Source organism: Bidens hawaiensis, unplaced genomic scaffold (assembly GCF_021521415.1).
Source record: "Bidens hawaiensis isolate Kalapana, Puna unplaced genomic scaffold, B.hawaiensis_p1.1 tig00025007_1, whole genome shotgun sequence".
Lineage (NCBI taxonomy): Eukaryota > Viridiplantae > Streptophyta > Magnoliopsida > Asterales > Asteraceae > Bidens > Bidens hawaiensis.
The window spans coordinates 290,076-305,342 of NW_027493973.1; the positions used below are offsets into that span (position 1 = coordinate 290,076).

The following is a 15,267-nucleotide window of genomic DNA, read 5'->3' on the forward strand; positions in this document are numbered from 1 at the left end:
GTAAAGCCAAAGACGCCCCAAGACAATTTCCAACTGTTGGGAAGGGGACATGATCAATAGAACCTGGCTGGATCCGGGCCATTCTCGGCATCTTCACTGTTGCCCCTCTTCTCAAAGCCTTTCGAATACCCATTGCTACTTCTTCATCCTAGCTCTCCAACTGATGGTCTCACCAACCGCTGGCACTGAAATAGCACGATACGAAAGATTAAGCGGGGGCATGATTGAGAATGATCATTACAACAACCAAGATGTTACATCACATTATTGTATATGTAACCGTGAAATCAGACAATCCAAGATGACCTCGGTCTTGGGTAATATATGGAACATATTCCCAAATACAATCAGCTGTGCGCAAAGATGTTCCCAACAATCAATGGCTTTTTAATTTCCTTATATGAACCAGACGAGCACGTCTCGTCAAGCCTGTAGGAGTAGGCAGGGATGTCTATGAGGATTTAAATACCTCGCCCGAGCCGAAATAAAAATGCACGTAGACCTTAACGAATAACGAAATACATAAGCTAATTTTTATAAACAATGATTAATGGTATAACAATAAATATATGTTTTACAGGAAATCAGTAAGTTTAGACCATACAAGAATGACCGAGTAAACTATTATATATATAGTCATTGATGCTATTTGATGACTCAAATATTTAAAATTATAAAACAATGTAATTTATATTTTGAATCAAAGAGATTTTTGACATTAAAACGGGTATTTAAATCCCGGGATTTTGTAAAAAATAATCTTTTATTAAAGGACTTCCGCTAAAAGAAGGAAATTCTGATATATTTACAAAACCACTGCTAAATGTTGGTCATAGGTCTAAGCCCTTGAAGCCGGGTATGACAAAAGGGAACTTTGTTTAATCGAAAAAATTTTTGAAACGAAACTAATGTTTAGGAGAAAGATCGCCTAAAGCGTAGTCGTGCTTAGGCGAAAGTTCACCATAAGCAAAAGAATCGTCTTGGTGAAATTGTCTAACTTTCGCCTAGATTGGTCGTATGAAAGTAAGACTTAACTATAAGGTAAGATCAAAATAAGAATGGCTAAGTCGAATGTATGGTTAGACGAAAGTTCAGAAATAACTAAAAGAAAGTAAGTGCAACTGAAAGTATCCTAACTTTCGCTTGTGCAGTTAAGAGAAAGTGCATTAGTTTCAGGTTGCTAGGTTTATTAAAAACTTGAACCATTTCACGTATGAACTTTGTTCGGTATCCGAGTATATTTTGCATAGGAAGAGATCACCCAACGTAAAATGGATTAAATGCATAACAAGTGAAATTGAAATTTAAAAGATAAAAATCATAATATATATAGATATACAATTAGGAAAGTGTAAAGATATGGGTTAAAACCCTTACAAGTGCAATGTAAATGTAAAATTGCTGTTGAAAAATTTGTCACGAAGAGAAAAAAAAACCGCTATTTATAATGTGTGCAATTTATATTTTTCGTTATAAAAAAAAGAAAACAGGAAACATAAAAAGAAAAGCGTGTTAGATATTCCAATCAAATAAGGTGTTTAGATTACCTTTCGGGAAAAAAATATATTTAAAAAAATATAAAATATATAAATATATATATATATTTAAAAAAATATAAAAAATATAAGAAAGATAAAAGTTACACTTACTGTCATCTTTGTCACTATAACTATGTGAGATTGCAATATCATCATCACATACGGAAGAAGAAATTCAGGAAGCCACCAAACAAATCTTAATTCTTAAGAGCTTTAGCAAGGTAATCGAATATCTTTTATTCATACTGATATAAGATCGTTCTGCTGCTAGTTCTATCATAATTAATTCTGAATTCAAATATGTTATCCTTCTAAAGAAGTTAAGCGTCGTATTCATGTTTAATACTTGTGTTAACCACATCGTTTCTAACATGTTAAACCCGTTAAGTCACGAATTATTAGCCCTAATATTGATATAAGATCATTCTGCTGCTAGTTCTATCATAATTAATCCTGGATTCAAATATTTTATTCTTTTAACCTGGTTTTTGGAGCAAGATCTGAACTTTTCACTCCATAAATTCAAATCTTTTAGTTCTAGTATGGTCATGACTCTTCTTATACATGGTGACTGAAATTATACTTCATAGTTTTGATATCATTTTTATCACATCTCATGGTTCTTACTTCTTAGATACTCTCTAATTTTGTTAAGTCTAAAGTGCTGCTTGTGTCTTAAATAAAGTTCCAGGCTTGAACCATTTGTTACTGGATCTTAAAGGCTTTAAATATATACTTAAAAGCTTGGATTTTGAAACATAATTCAGAATTGAAACAAGGTGTAGGCCTGGGACAGGATAAGGTGTTGTTTTGGCTTATTAGAGACCACACAATATTTTTGTGAATATCTTTGGTTTGACCTTATATCTTTGTTATTATCAAATAGTTGTGGTTTTGAGGATATGTTTTATGTGTTTGGACCACTCTAATCTAGTCATTTTCTGGGAAGGTTTAATTAATTTCATAGAAAAAACAACCGACAATTAAGGGTTATGTTAATTTACTTTAATTGATTCCAGGGATCTAAACATACACGCGTTTGGGTATGTTGCAGGGCACTAATCACTTCCTTACACGTTTTAGTCGATCAAGCAAAGCAACACCCGCCCTTTAATGGATATCCCGTATGGGACATGGTTCCCTGAGCTGGTAACTATTATACTGACTGTTTTATATTTTGTTTTAAATTGTGTGATCATTAACTTAAACTTACCAATGATAGGATGGAGATTTCTCAGAGTTCCTGAACCAACATCAACAAGCGCGTCCTTATTATGAGTTTGCGGATTCATCTTCTTCACCGAGTTTCAATGGTTACCAAAATCTGGTCACTAGAGACGAATCCATTAGTGCAGCTACCATTAGCAGAGATTTGGACAAACAAGACAGTTATATGGATATTTCAACTAGCTCTTTTGCTCCTATTGGTGGATCTTCATCCACCAATTTCACTGTATCTTTTGGAGATTACAACTCATCAACAGCTTTAAACCAAAACCAACTTTATGGAGGTTACAATCTGGCATACCATGACGCAACAAAACGTAAAGACGATACGAGTCTAAACGAACTTCTTGGATCCATACAGCTCCCTAAAAGACGTTCCAGCACAAGAAGGAACCATAGACAAGCAAAAGAACATATCATGGCTGAAAGGAAAAGAAGGGAGAAGTTGACTCAGCGCTTCATTTCCTTGGCTGCTACCCTACCTGAAATTAAAAAGGTACATGTTTTTCGACCATCGCACTGTATTGTTTCAATTTATAACTTTGTAACCGTTATATACACGTTTGTCGACCATAAGCATTGTACACACAACTACAACCTTTCCTACACCCTTATACTGCTAACATGCCTTTAAGTTGGTACAACTTAAATAACATTTCACAACTGTAACGTTAGAAATTAAAATTTCCTTGTTTAAGTACATCCCATACGAAAATTCAAATGAGTAACACTCGTAGAAATTAAGTTCTTGTTTATCATCTATCCTTGATGCCATATGAGATTACCTTTTTGACTATAGTGGTAGAAGTAGATAGTAATTTACAGGTAGAGCTTGTAGGTTTCGTGTCTTCAGTTTGGCATAGATGCCTTTTTGAATCATGTAATTTCACTTGAAGATTAAACTATTTCGCAGATAAGCGAAACTAATAATTGATTAAGCTAGAATGATTTAGGAAAAGAACCACAAGTTCTTTTATGTGATAATTCAAAGTGTTAATTTGTTGTCTTGAAAGACCAGATGAATCATTTATATAAAGGGTTGAACCATAATAACGTTTAATCTGGCAGTTAATTATAGGAGTTACTGCAGGAAGCCATCGGCAGTAACTCTATTTCTATCGACATTCAGCAATTGTTATTGCTGGCCAGTAGTAACTTAGGTGGTACCAACCTTCATTAGCTCAATATCTACATATGTTCAGTAAGTTATTTGCTATTGATCTTCAGTAGCTCATTTTCTACCAAACTTTAGTAACACATGCAATTGCCACTGATAGTCGTCCCCCCCCCCCCCCCCCCTCTTTCTCCCCGGGGCAGGTCTATAGAAGTCATAATAATATTTAACGTGGACTCTACACCTCATAACTCGTATCAATATCTATTATAAATGTATAATCTCTCATTTAGTCTACAAGTAAATTGTAGTTCAACAAAATATATAGCTTGATAATACTTAAATCACCAATAGAGTTTGGCCCATTACATGTGTCATATATATCTTTAGTAACGCATTTAATTATATATTTACTAGAAAAGGCGCAAAATAGCTAGATAGGAAACACGGTTAAAAAGTGAAATAACAAGTAGAGCTTGGATTAAGTACATTAAACACACGGTCTAGTTAATCAAAATTTCCTACTAATTAGTTGTTTGTAATCTAATATGCTATTGAAAAATTAAATTTAGACAGGTATTCAAAGCTTTATCACCCACCCTTAGATCCATTAATTCACAAGACAAGTATATGGTTATAACTCTAGATATATAGCATATTCTAAGTAGTGGGGTACATTAGCATGAATAAGATGTCAACTGTAAACATGAAATTGGTAAGCAATTAATCATTCTAGGATGTATTTCATTTTCATATATCATGTACTGGTCACAATCATATTCCGTAAAACTAGAGCTTTATGTCTAATGTATACAACAATTTAACCTTTCCAATGATCTTTATTCTAGATGGACAAGGCCACAGTGCTGGATGATGCAAGTAAACACATTAAAAATCTTCAAAACCGAGTGAAAGAACTCGAAGAAACATCAACTAGCGGGAAAAATATCATCCAGGAATCAACTACTTCAATGAGCAAATCCAAGTCTCATGGTGAACTAGAGGCGTATTATTTTATTGATGAGACAAACTCTTTACCTTGTAATTCTGATTATAATCCTGGGATTAAAGTAAGAAAAATAGGCAGCAATGTACTAGTAAGAATTTACTGCCAGAGAAACTCGTCGATTGCGTTAAAAGCCCTATCCGAAATGGAGAGACTTCATTTTACGGTCATGTGTAATAGTGTTCTTCCAGTATCCGATACTGATGCTCTGATAACCATTATTGCTCAGGTATGTGCATTAATTAGTAGTCAACCACTTTGAAATATGTCCATTTTGTCATTATATTTGGCTAATTAGCGTCCGGTCTATTTTTCCCGTAGATAAGTGAAGTGGTCGTCGTGACAGCCAACGATCTTGTAAAATGCTTGCGGTTATCCATTTCAAATTTCCAATGACGTACATGTAGTCGATTGATCTGAAGATTATTAATATTGGTGTACTACAAGTTCATAACCTTGGTTTCTTATTCGTAGTATGTAAGCCATATGGTTTCAAAATAATACATGTGTTCTCATTTTGAGGCTGTTATTTCTTTAACAGCAGGCTATTTTTTCGTACTAATATTTTTTTGTTAAATTTCAATGTATCACATATTTTATTTTTGAAATTAATTGCTTTTGCCACTTCTCCAAAACTATATCAAAACCTACTAGAAATAAATTGCATTGAACCATGAAAGTTCAAATTAATACAAAACACAACACAACATACTATATTGCATTGAACCATGAAAGTACTTTTTATGGATAGATTTGTAAGACCTTTATAATAGAGGTGTTAAGTAGATAATGCTAGACCTTGTACTTTCTGCTTGTATCATGTCACACTCTATATCTCCTTCCAAGTTCATAGTAATAATATGTAGGTTTTCTTCTTCCCTAATAAACTTCCCTTGATGATCATGCGTCACAATCAGGTCAGTCTCAATTTTTTTGGAGGACTGAAGCGTATAAATATCAAGTCCATGTTCCAAAGAAAAATTGCTTTTATCCTATAGCTCTTATGCCATCTATATTCTATGCGTATAGACAACAAACCTAATTATAAACAATCTCAGCACCAAAATTACCTACATATAGTTTTCTACTTTTTAAAATTTAGCGGCACTAGAGAAATAGACGCCTAAAGTCATTGTTTTATTTTACTCCCCCCTTATAAGCCACCCTGATCACAATGCAACCATCCTTTTTTAATCAATATTTTTGTTCATGACAGATCCCATCTCCTTCTTTCACATATATTAGGCTATGCGTAATGGGGCGCGAGTTTGGGCGAGAAAGGGCGACAAAGGGAGAGCACACCGCCCCCTGGGCGATATTTGGGCGAAATGGGGCGGGGGGCGAGGAGAAGATGTCGCCCAAGAAGAAGAAAAAAATATTATTATTATATTAATACGTGTGTGTGTGTTATATATACATATATGTATATATTATTATTATTATATTACTATTGTAGCCCTTACACCATTGCACCCCAAAAACAAACTTTCACCCCTTGCTGACTGGGCGCTACACGGCGCAAAACGCCCCAATTTGTAGCCACTACGCATAGCCTTACTACAAGTCCCTGATACTTGGCATCTGCTTATACCATGCAACCATTATTAAAATATTACTTAAGTAAGAGACTAGCATCTGCAATCGTATTTAAGTGCAAAGCCATAATCATTCTTCTTTACGTATAAACATAAATCCACGCTGAATCGTCATCTAGAATGTTAGGTGATTAGCTTGTACCACTTTTACAACTAATATAACGTTGGAACAAACTTAAAACACAAACAACAATAAGAACTAAGTTATCGGCCATCAGTGAGTCATATGGTACTGATACAAAATTTGAAAGACTTACCTAGACTAAGTAGGCAAGCGAGGCGTAACTTAAGTTTCATCTTTCTTAAAAGGCTGAAGCTTCTGGGCAGGGGTCAATAGACAAGCTAATACCTAAAGCTCCAAGTCCCGTTGTTTAGTTACCCTACAATTCACTACACGGAACAACCAGCAACAATTAAGATAAAGTGCTAGAATAGATTAGATCGTCAGAGCTTGATAGACGCTCTAAACACACGCTAACATAAAACAAATCTAGCTTATACATAATATTGACTTAGAACCGCCTAAACATGAATACGTACTACAACGTACGCTAGTAAGTCCACAAGTAGCTATACAATTCCTAAGAAAATTCCTCACAAATTAATCATACGGTAGCTTAGCTAATCAATCAACTAAATCCTCAATCTTTATATTAGCGGTTTAGGTGTCTAGCCCCGAGTTACAACAAGTCAGAAACCTAAAAATGTTTCATTCATGTATGATTAGCAAAAGCATGAGGATTAAACATACAATCAATCAAGTATAGTTAAACGATTATCAAAAATCATCTAAATATAAATGATGCATGTTAGTTGCATTTTTATGCTTTTTCTTGTACTTATAACATTAAAATTTTACCATATCGCATGCATTTATTATATTCACATCTCGTTATTTTGTGAAATATGTGTTTTAGTTTAGCAGAACCTACTTTATATCGCTTTTATTACTTTTGCAGGTGTGAAGCGATTGGTAGGGATGTATCGGAAATACTTGGTTTGACGAAATCAAGACTTTCGAGATTTTATCATATCTTATTTCTTATTTACGACCATTAAAACATTTATTCAAGAACACTTCGCCAATTTCTTTTGAATCCCAGCCCATTTTCCCCCACTAGCTTAAACGTTACAATCGCTAAACAAACTCGCGAAGGAAAATTTGGGATAAAAAGACATCATTTTCGTACCGGACGGGATGTTTAATTTTATTAATGAATATAAATTCAAAGCTAGTTAAATAAATTAAGTCATTCAACATTAAAACTAAAATGGATGAATTATTGTTATCCAAAATAAGACATGGGGAAAGTAAAGTAAACTGAATAAATTTCATATTTGATTAGGTTATGAACTTATGGAGAATGTATTGTAACAAATTACAGAAATTCAAATGGGCTGAACTCTTAGATGAATACAATTAACAAAGTCCGGATCTATGGGAGATTGGATAGGCCCACAAAAAGAATAGTCCAAACACCCTCCGTGGGTTAAAATTGAAATACTTTTTCGGTTTTAAAAAAAACTATACACAATTACACAGATGGTGCATGATGTTTGAGTAAAGTAACACCTTTGAATATTAAGGTTTTAAAGTAATAAGTTTGGGTTTTAAGCTTAATTTTGTAACAAGTTTGGGTATTAAAATTAACTTTTATTAACTTTTCTATTATGATTAAGGGCATTTCATATATTCTAAATTTGAAGGACTAATCATGTAACTTAATTGGATGAGGGACTGATTATGTGACACAAACGCATATATAATGGTGGCCATAATTTTGTCTCACAAAACTCCGGTACTTGAACTATGTTTGTCCTCAAACAAACTCTTATGCACCAACCTACCAAATGCAAGCTATAAGACCGCCAAGTGCATACGATGTTCGTAGGTATACGTCAACAATATATTCACACCTAATCAAGAAATATGGAACATGATTTTGAAAAACATGGACTACCTAACTCGACTTCGTGTACTCAATAGTCTAGATATGCATGATATCATACCCCTCACATATATGCTATACTCGGCTCATTTCTGTAAACTAGTAAACAATATCCTAGTCTATATGATATCATTCAATAGTTAACAAATACTCCTTTCGTCCCATTTTAAATGTCTATTTTTTCATTTTTGGTTGTCCCAATTTAAATGTCATTTCTATACATATAAATTCAATTTTCAATTGTGCCTTAACTATTACATATACTAGATGTTTCATTTTATAAAATGGTTTTTAGCCATAATAACTTAAAGAATATTATTATCATTTTACAGCTAATAAAATAAAATGATCAAATATTTCTTACTTTGTGTGTTTTGAGTCCCATGACATTTAAAATGGGACGGAGGGAGTAATATCTTTTATCATAAGCTTGTATAATAATCAAATTTCCCCCAAATAACATACAATAATGCACAAATAAAGATGAATTATAAGGGGTTGTTATGGATTTATAAAGTGGCTAACGGCTGACATCCAGACCAAGCCAAGCTTAGAAAACTAGAAATAAACAAAATTGCAAATCGAAACTTGGTTAGTTTTAACGGCTTTGTTTTTCAATATTTTCATTTTCATTTTTCTTTCCCGTTTTCTTTTCCTTTTTTTATTCTTTTTAAATGGCCAACATTTTGGCTGAAATAGTGAACTATAATGTCACAAGTACTTTAAACATTCACTAGACCAAATCAATGCCAACGAGCATTAAGCGAAAAGGCTGAAAAAGGCTAATCGGGCTAACATAGTAAAGGATTTAATAAATGTGTAACTCCGTCAAGTTTTCGGTCAGATATAAACACTTATAAAGTATGGGGACTTAGTTATAATTAATCCAAAGTTCAAGTCCTGGGTAAAAAGTGAAAATATAGAAAGACATAAACACCTTATCTCTAAACATGATATAACGATATATGCTATAATAAGACATATCTCGAACTAGGAAAGAAATAGAATGTGAATATATGTTTCGTCCAGTACAATGTGAAAATGGGGCTTAGGGGACCATAACTTAGTGGTCCATGACGAGTGCATATTTACAAAAAGCGATGTTAACTGAAACATGTTGTATGGCTTAATAAATTATAGCGAACTATTACCTATTTCATTAGCGGTCCCTGAAGCCTTAAAAATTAACACAAGTCCAAAAATCGACGTGTGTCTCATTAATAATCACGGTCGAGTGATAGTAGTCCGTTACTGATACCCTTAACAATCCATTATGGTACCCGAAATAGCCTGATATAAATAAGGCCATTGAGATTTTGGTTTCACACTATTCATTTTCTCTACCTCTCGTGTAAACCCGAGCTTCTTTTAGGAGCATTGTTTCACTGTTAAGGTTATGTCAGGTAATTAAAAGTTTTAGGCTTCCCTATAGCTAGTTACTAAGCATGTCTGAGGTATGGGTTATGAGTTTATAGGTTTAGAGCATCTACAATAAGGACTCCAAAAGAAAAAAAAAAACATGTCTAACCATCCACTAGCCCGTCAGATTATAGAAACACCATTCTTAAAAAACACCCAAAACCTAACCAATAAAAAATCTTAAAAACACCTAAAAGCAACATTGTCACATCATCACCATCTTTTACAATAATTTGTTTAATTCAAGCCAACCCCACTATTTTCACTTTTTACCCAGGACTTGAACTTTGGATTAATTATAACTAAGTCCCCATACTTTATAAGTGTTTATATCTGAAACACTTATAAACACCTTATCTCTAAACATGATATAACGATATATGCTATAATAAGACATATCTCGAACTAGGAAAGAAATAGAATGTGAATATATGTTTCGTCCAGTACAATGTGAAAATGGGGCTTAGGGGACCATAACTTAGTGGTCCATGACGAGTGCATATTTACAAAAAGCGATGTTAACTGAAACATGTTGTATGGCTTAATAAATTATAGCGAACTATTACCTATTTCATTAGCGGTCCCTGAAGCCTTAAAAATTAACACAAGTCCAAAAATCGACGTGTGTCTCATTAATAATCACGGTCGAGTGATAGTAGTCCGTTACTGATACCCTTAACAATCCATTATGGTACCCGAAATAGCCTGATATAAATAAGGCCATTGAGATTTTGGTTTCACACTATTCATTTTCTCTACCTCTCGTGTAAACCCGAGCTTCTTTTAGGAGCATTGTTTCACTGTTAAGGTTATGTCAGGTCATTAAAAGTTTTAGGCTTCCCTATAGCTAGTTACTAAGCATGTCTGAGGTATGGGTTATGAGTTTATAGGTTTAGAGCATCTACAATAAGGACTCCAAAAGAGAAAAAAAAAAAAAAACATGTCTAACCATCCACTAGCCCGTCAGATTATAGAACACCATTCTTAAAAAACACTCAAAACCTAACCAATAAAAAATCTTAAAAACACCTAAAAGCAACATTGTCACATCATCACCATCTTTTACAATAATTTGTTTAATTCAAGCCAACCCCCCCCCCCCCCCCTTCTCTAACATAGACCCGCCACCTACCAAAAAATGTATGTTTTTGGTAGTTCAAACACTCCTTAAAAGTGTTTCATTAGTATTTCATTAAGATGCTATTACTTTATATCTAATCTAACAACTTTGACGCGAATATAGTCAAACCTTGTATATGGTAGTTCTTATATGCATTAGGCTCTACTATATAGTCCAACAAAAAATACATATATTTAAAAAAAAATCAGTTCGTTCAACAACAATCTTGACAAGAATGATAAATAGGATCGAGATATAACAACGAATTGATCAAACAAATATGGAAATTGATTAATAATATGTGGGTTTGTTACAATATGATGATACAGACTTCTGTTTATATAGACGATGCATACATAAGACTATACACATATGACATGTTTGACCCTTATAGTTTGTTTACATTAACATATTAAACTAAAACATAATATAAATAATAAATGACTAAAATGCCCTTTCGGTTGTGAGTGATTATTTCCAACAATCACCCCCTTAATCACGATCAACTTGAAGCAGGTCTTTGACGCCGAGTAGTTCCCTCATTGTGATGAACTTGATCCTTGGTAGCGCCTTTGTTAAGATGTCTGTCTTCTGTGATTCTCCAGCAATATGCTCCACGGTTATTTGTTCATTTTCGATGCATTCACATATGAAGTGATAACGTATATCGATGTGCTTGATCGGTTATCAACCAACAATGTGACCTTTTCTTCTTTCCATTCGGTTAAAGCGCTGAGCAGTCTCTTCAACCATAATGCTTGACATGTTGCTGCTGTTGCTGCCATGAATTTTGACTCGCATGATGATAATTCTACGGTAGGTTGTTTCTGAGTGCACCAACTGATAGGAGAGTTTCCAAAGTAGAAAACTATTCTTGTTGTGCCTTTCCCTTCTTCAGTGTTAACTCCATAGCTACTATCACTATAACCAACTAACTTGCATCCTCCATTGCTTTGATAAGTTATACCATAATATTTTGTTCCTTTGATATAACGAATAACTTGCTTTATTGCTTTGAGATGATGCTCCTTTGGTTCTTGCATGAAACGACTAAGTAATCCTATAGAATAACTTAAATCTGGTCTCGTGTGTAAGAGATACCTTAGGCATCCTATTAGACTTCTATACTTGGTAGGATCGACTAGTTCTCCACATTCAACTTTTGTTAGTCTAAGTCCTGGATCCATTGGTGTCTTTGTATCATTGCTCTCAAGCATTTCTGAGTCCTTGAGAATCTTGTTCACATAACCAGTTTGTTTATTTGAGATATCACCCCCTGTTTGGGTGACTTCTATACCTAAGTAGTAGGCTAGTAAACCTAAGTTGCTCATTTCGAATTTTCCTTCCATTTGTGATTTGAACTTGTCAATTTATTTCTTCGGTGATCCGGTGACAATCAAATTATCAACATAAACTCCAACTATCAGATTAGAGTTTGAACTTGCCTTGATATAGACTGCTTGTTCTAATGAACACTTTTGAAATCCAAGTGACTTCAATGTGTTGTCTAACTTTACATTCCATGCACGTGGTGCTTGTCGTAGTCCATACAAAGCTTTAGAAAGTTTGTAAACTTTCTATTTGTCTTGTGGTTTCACAAAGCCTTCAGGTTGAGAAACACACACTTCTTCCTTTAATTCTCCATGTAAGAATGCTGATTTAACATCTACATGGTGTACTTCCCATTTATTATAAGCAGCTAAGGCTAAAATTAAACATACAGTTTCTATTCGTGCTACCGGGGGAAAGACTTCTTCAAAATCTATCCCATGTTGTTGTACATAACCTTTTGCTACTAAACGTGCTTTGTGTTTTATTATATTTCCACTTGCGTCTCTCTTGGTCTTGAATACCCATTTCAAACCTATTGCTTTATGATCCTTGGGTAAATCGGTCAAGATCCAAGTCTTATTCCTATTGATTGAATCTAATTCAACTTTCATAGCTTCAATCCATTTTTCATCTTCTGATGCCTCCTTATACGTAGAGGTTCTTCTTCAACTAGTAACAATTCATTTTCATCTAAAATTATTTCTGGTGCTCGAGCATAAATATCTTCTAAACTTTGAAATCGTAATGGTGTATGATCATAAGGTCTAGAGGAGCTTGCAGATGTTTCAGAGTTTGGTTCATGGGTGTATGATTGTGGAGTGACTGGTGAATTTGGTGGATTAACGCGTGAGAGTGGTTCTTCATATTCATGAGTTTGATTTTCAGTTTGTTCAAACTCAGGTTCGACATTGATGGGTGGAACAGATGTTGAAACTTCGTCAACTGTAAATTCTGTCCATTCGTTTCCTTTCTGATTAAAACTCTCATCTTCCTCTTTCCAGTTCCAAAACTCCTTTTCCTTAAAGTATACATCCCTACTAACACAAATTCTATTTGTTTTAGGATTAAATAGTCTATAAGCTTTTGATCCCGGTTCACTACCTAAATATACCATTTCAGTGCTTCTATCATCCAACTTCTTTAAGTGTGGTAGTATCACTTTTGCATATGCCTTACAACCAAAAACTTTAAGATACTTCAAATTTGGCTTATCACCTTTAAGCGCTTCAAAAGGTGTGCTATTAACTAAAGCTCTGGTCGGTGTTCGATTCTGCCCAAAATATCTGAGGCATATTACTTGCCTTTAGCATACTCCTTGTAGCAGATAGTATTGTTATATTTCTTCGTTCTACCATGCCATTCTGTTGCGGGGAGTATGGTGCAGTAAGTTGTCTTGCTATTCCATTTTCTTTACAGAACTTGGAGAAATCTTTGGACGTGAATTCTCCACCTCTATCAGTTCTAAACATCTTCAATTTGGTTCCTAACTCTATTTCTATGATCAACTTAAATTCCTTAAACGTCTCAAACGCTTGATCTTTTGATTCGAGAAAGTATACCCACATGTACCTTGTACAGTTGTCGACTAAAGAAAATATACTTCTTTCCTGAATGAGTTGATGGCGAGATAGGACCACAAAGATCTCCTGAAACTAAACCTAATGGTTCAGTTGATCAAGATTCGGCTTGCCATGAAAATGGAGATCAACTATGTTTTCCAAGCAAACATGCATCGCATACTTGTGAGGAGTGTGAAATCCGCGGGACTCCTCTAACTAAAGTTCTCCGTGTCATGTATTTAATCGTGTTAAAGCTCATATGACAAAGTCATGCGTGCCATAGCCATGCATTATCTGGCAAACTTGCTAACAGTGAGATGGGCGTGCCAATCTTCAAATTAACTATGTAAAGTATATTCTTCGAACGTTCGACTTTCATGAGAAGTGTTTCCTTTATGTCATACAAAAGTAACTGATTGTATTCCATAACGACTTTACATCCAATTTCTGTTAGTTGCCCTAGACTCAAATATTGCTTTTAAGACTGGGAATGTAATAAACATTGGTAACAACTCTTTGCTCCATGTTTTTGCATTCCAACAATATTGAGCCCATGCCTTTTATTTCTACATACGAACCATCACCAAAACGAACATTCCCACTGATCTTCTCATCTAATTCAGTGAAATGCTCTAGCGAATCGGTCATATGGTTACTTGCACCATTGTCGAGATACCACATACTCTCATCAGTTAACCTATAGTTACTGGGCTTGATCTCCTTTTCGTTTAAGAAAACTACTTGAGTATTAATACGGTCTTCACGGATTGCCATTAAAAGGGTCGGCTCTTCGTCCTCTTGCACTAGATTGGCCTGATCTTGTGCATGATCCTTTTGAGGGCAATTTGAAGAATAATGTCCAAGTTTCCTACATTTGTAACATCTAACCTTACCGTGTCACTAGTGAACTTCCTTCTATTTTGGTTAGAATCTTTGGACGGGTCTTGAGTGGAATCTTCCCGGGATGATGATGGTGTAAACCGTCCATGGCCTCGGCCTCGTGGATTGAACCTCCTACTTCCTCGTCTTGCATTTGATTGTCCACGGCCATGATTACTGTCCTGCCGTGTGAACATCAACTTATCCTGATTTTCAACTAGACTACCTTTCCTTGACTTGATTCGTTCTTCGAAAGTTTTAAGTCTTCCGATGGTTTCGTCTAAAGTCATTTCATCTAAATCCGAGTACTGTTCTATTGATGCTACTATTTGGATTAACCTTTCGGGCACGGAGTTAAGTAACTTACGTACTAGGGTGGATTCATCAAAAGTTGATCCTAAACCATTTGCTCTAGAAACTATGGCGTTCAACATAGCGGTGAATGAATCAATAGATTCATCTTCTTTCATTTGCAACAATTCGAATTCGGATTTAAGGGTTTGTAATCGTGCCTTTTGCACACGATCTA

The 15,267-nt window shown here is 34.6% G+C and overlaps 1 protein-coding gene and 1 pseudogene across 3 annotated transcripts; one reads left to right on the top strand and one right to left on the bottom strand.

Annotated features, from left to right (window-relative positions):
• The first annotated feature begins 1,626 nt into the window (after positions 1-1,626).
• On the top strand, positions 1,627-5,456 carry LOC143570554 (transcription factor bHLH18-like). 3 transcript variants are annotated; one of them, XM_077056180.1, is made up of 5 exons: positions 1,627-1,759; positions 2,593-2,687; positions 2,761-3,261; positions 4,728-5,114; positions 5,207-5,456. In XM_077056180.1, the coding sequence occupies exons 2-5, from the start codon at positions 2,652-2,654 to the stop codon at positions 5,279-5,281; spliced, it is 999 nt and encodes a 332-aa protein (XP_076912295.1). In that variant the 5' UTR covers positions 1,627-1,759; positions 2,593-2,651; the 3' UTR covers positions 5,282-5,456. The 3 variants fall into 3 exon arrangements, with proteins under 3 accessions (XP_076912295.1, XP_076912296.1, XP_076912294.1); XM_077056181.1 differs by lacking the exon at positions 1,627-1,759 and adding an exon at positions 1,808-2,105; XM_077056179.1 differs by lacking the exon at positions 1,627-1,759 and having other exon boundaries at positions 2,393-2,687.
• A 6,132-nt stretch (positions 5,457-11,588) lies between these two features.
• Positions 11,589-12,317, bottom strand: LOC143570562 (secreted RxLR effector protein 161 pseudogene; annotated as a pseudogene).
• Positions 12,318-15,267: the final 2,950 nt, after the last annotated feature.

Coding starts and splice junctions, on each gene's coding strand:
- LOC143570554 (XM_077056180.1), top strand. CDS start 2,652: ATGGATATCCCGTATGGGACATGGTTCCCTGAGCTG. Junction 2,688..2,760: donor GGACATGGTTCCCTGAGCTG/GTAACTATTATA, acceptor TACCAATGATAG/GATGGAGATTTCTCAGAGTT. Junction 3,262..4,727: donor CCCTACCTGAAATTAAAAAG/GTACATGTTTTT, acceptor TCTTTATTCTAG/ATGGACAAGGCCACAGTGCT.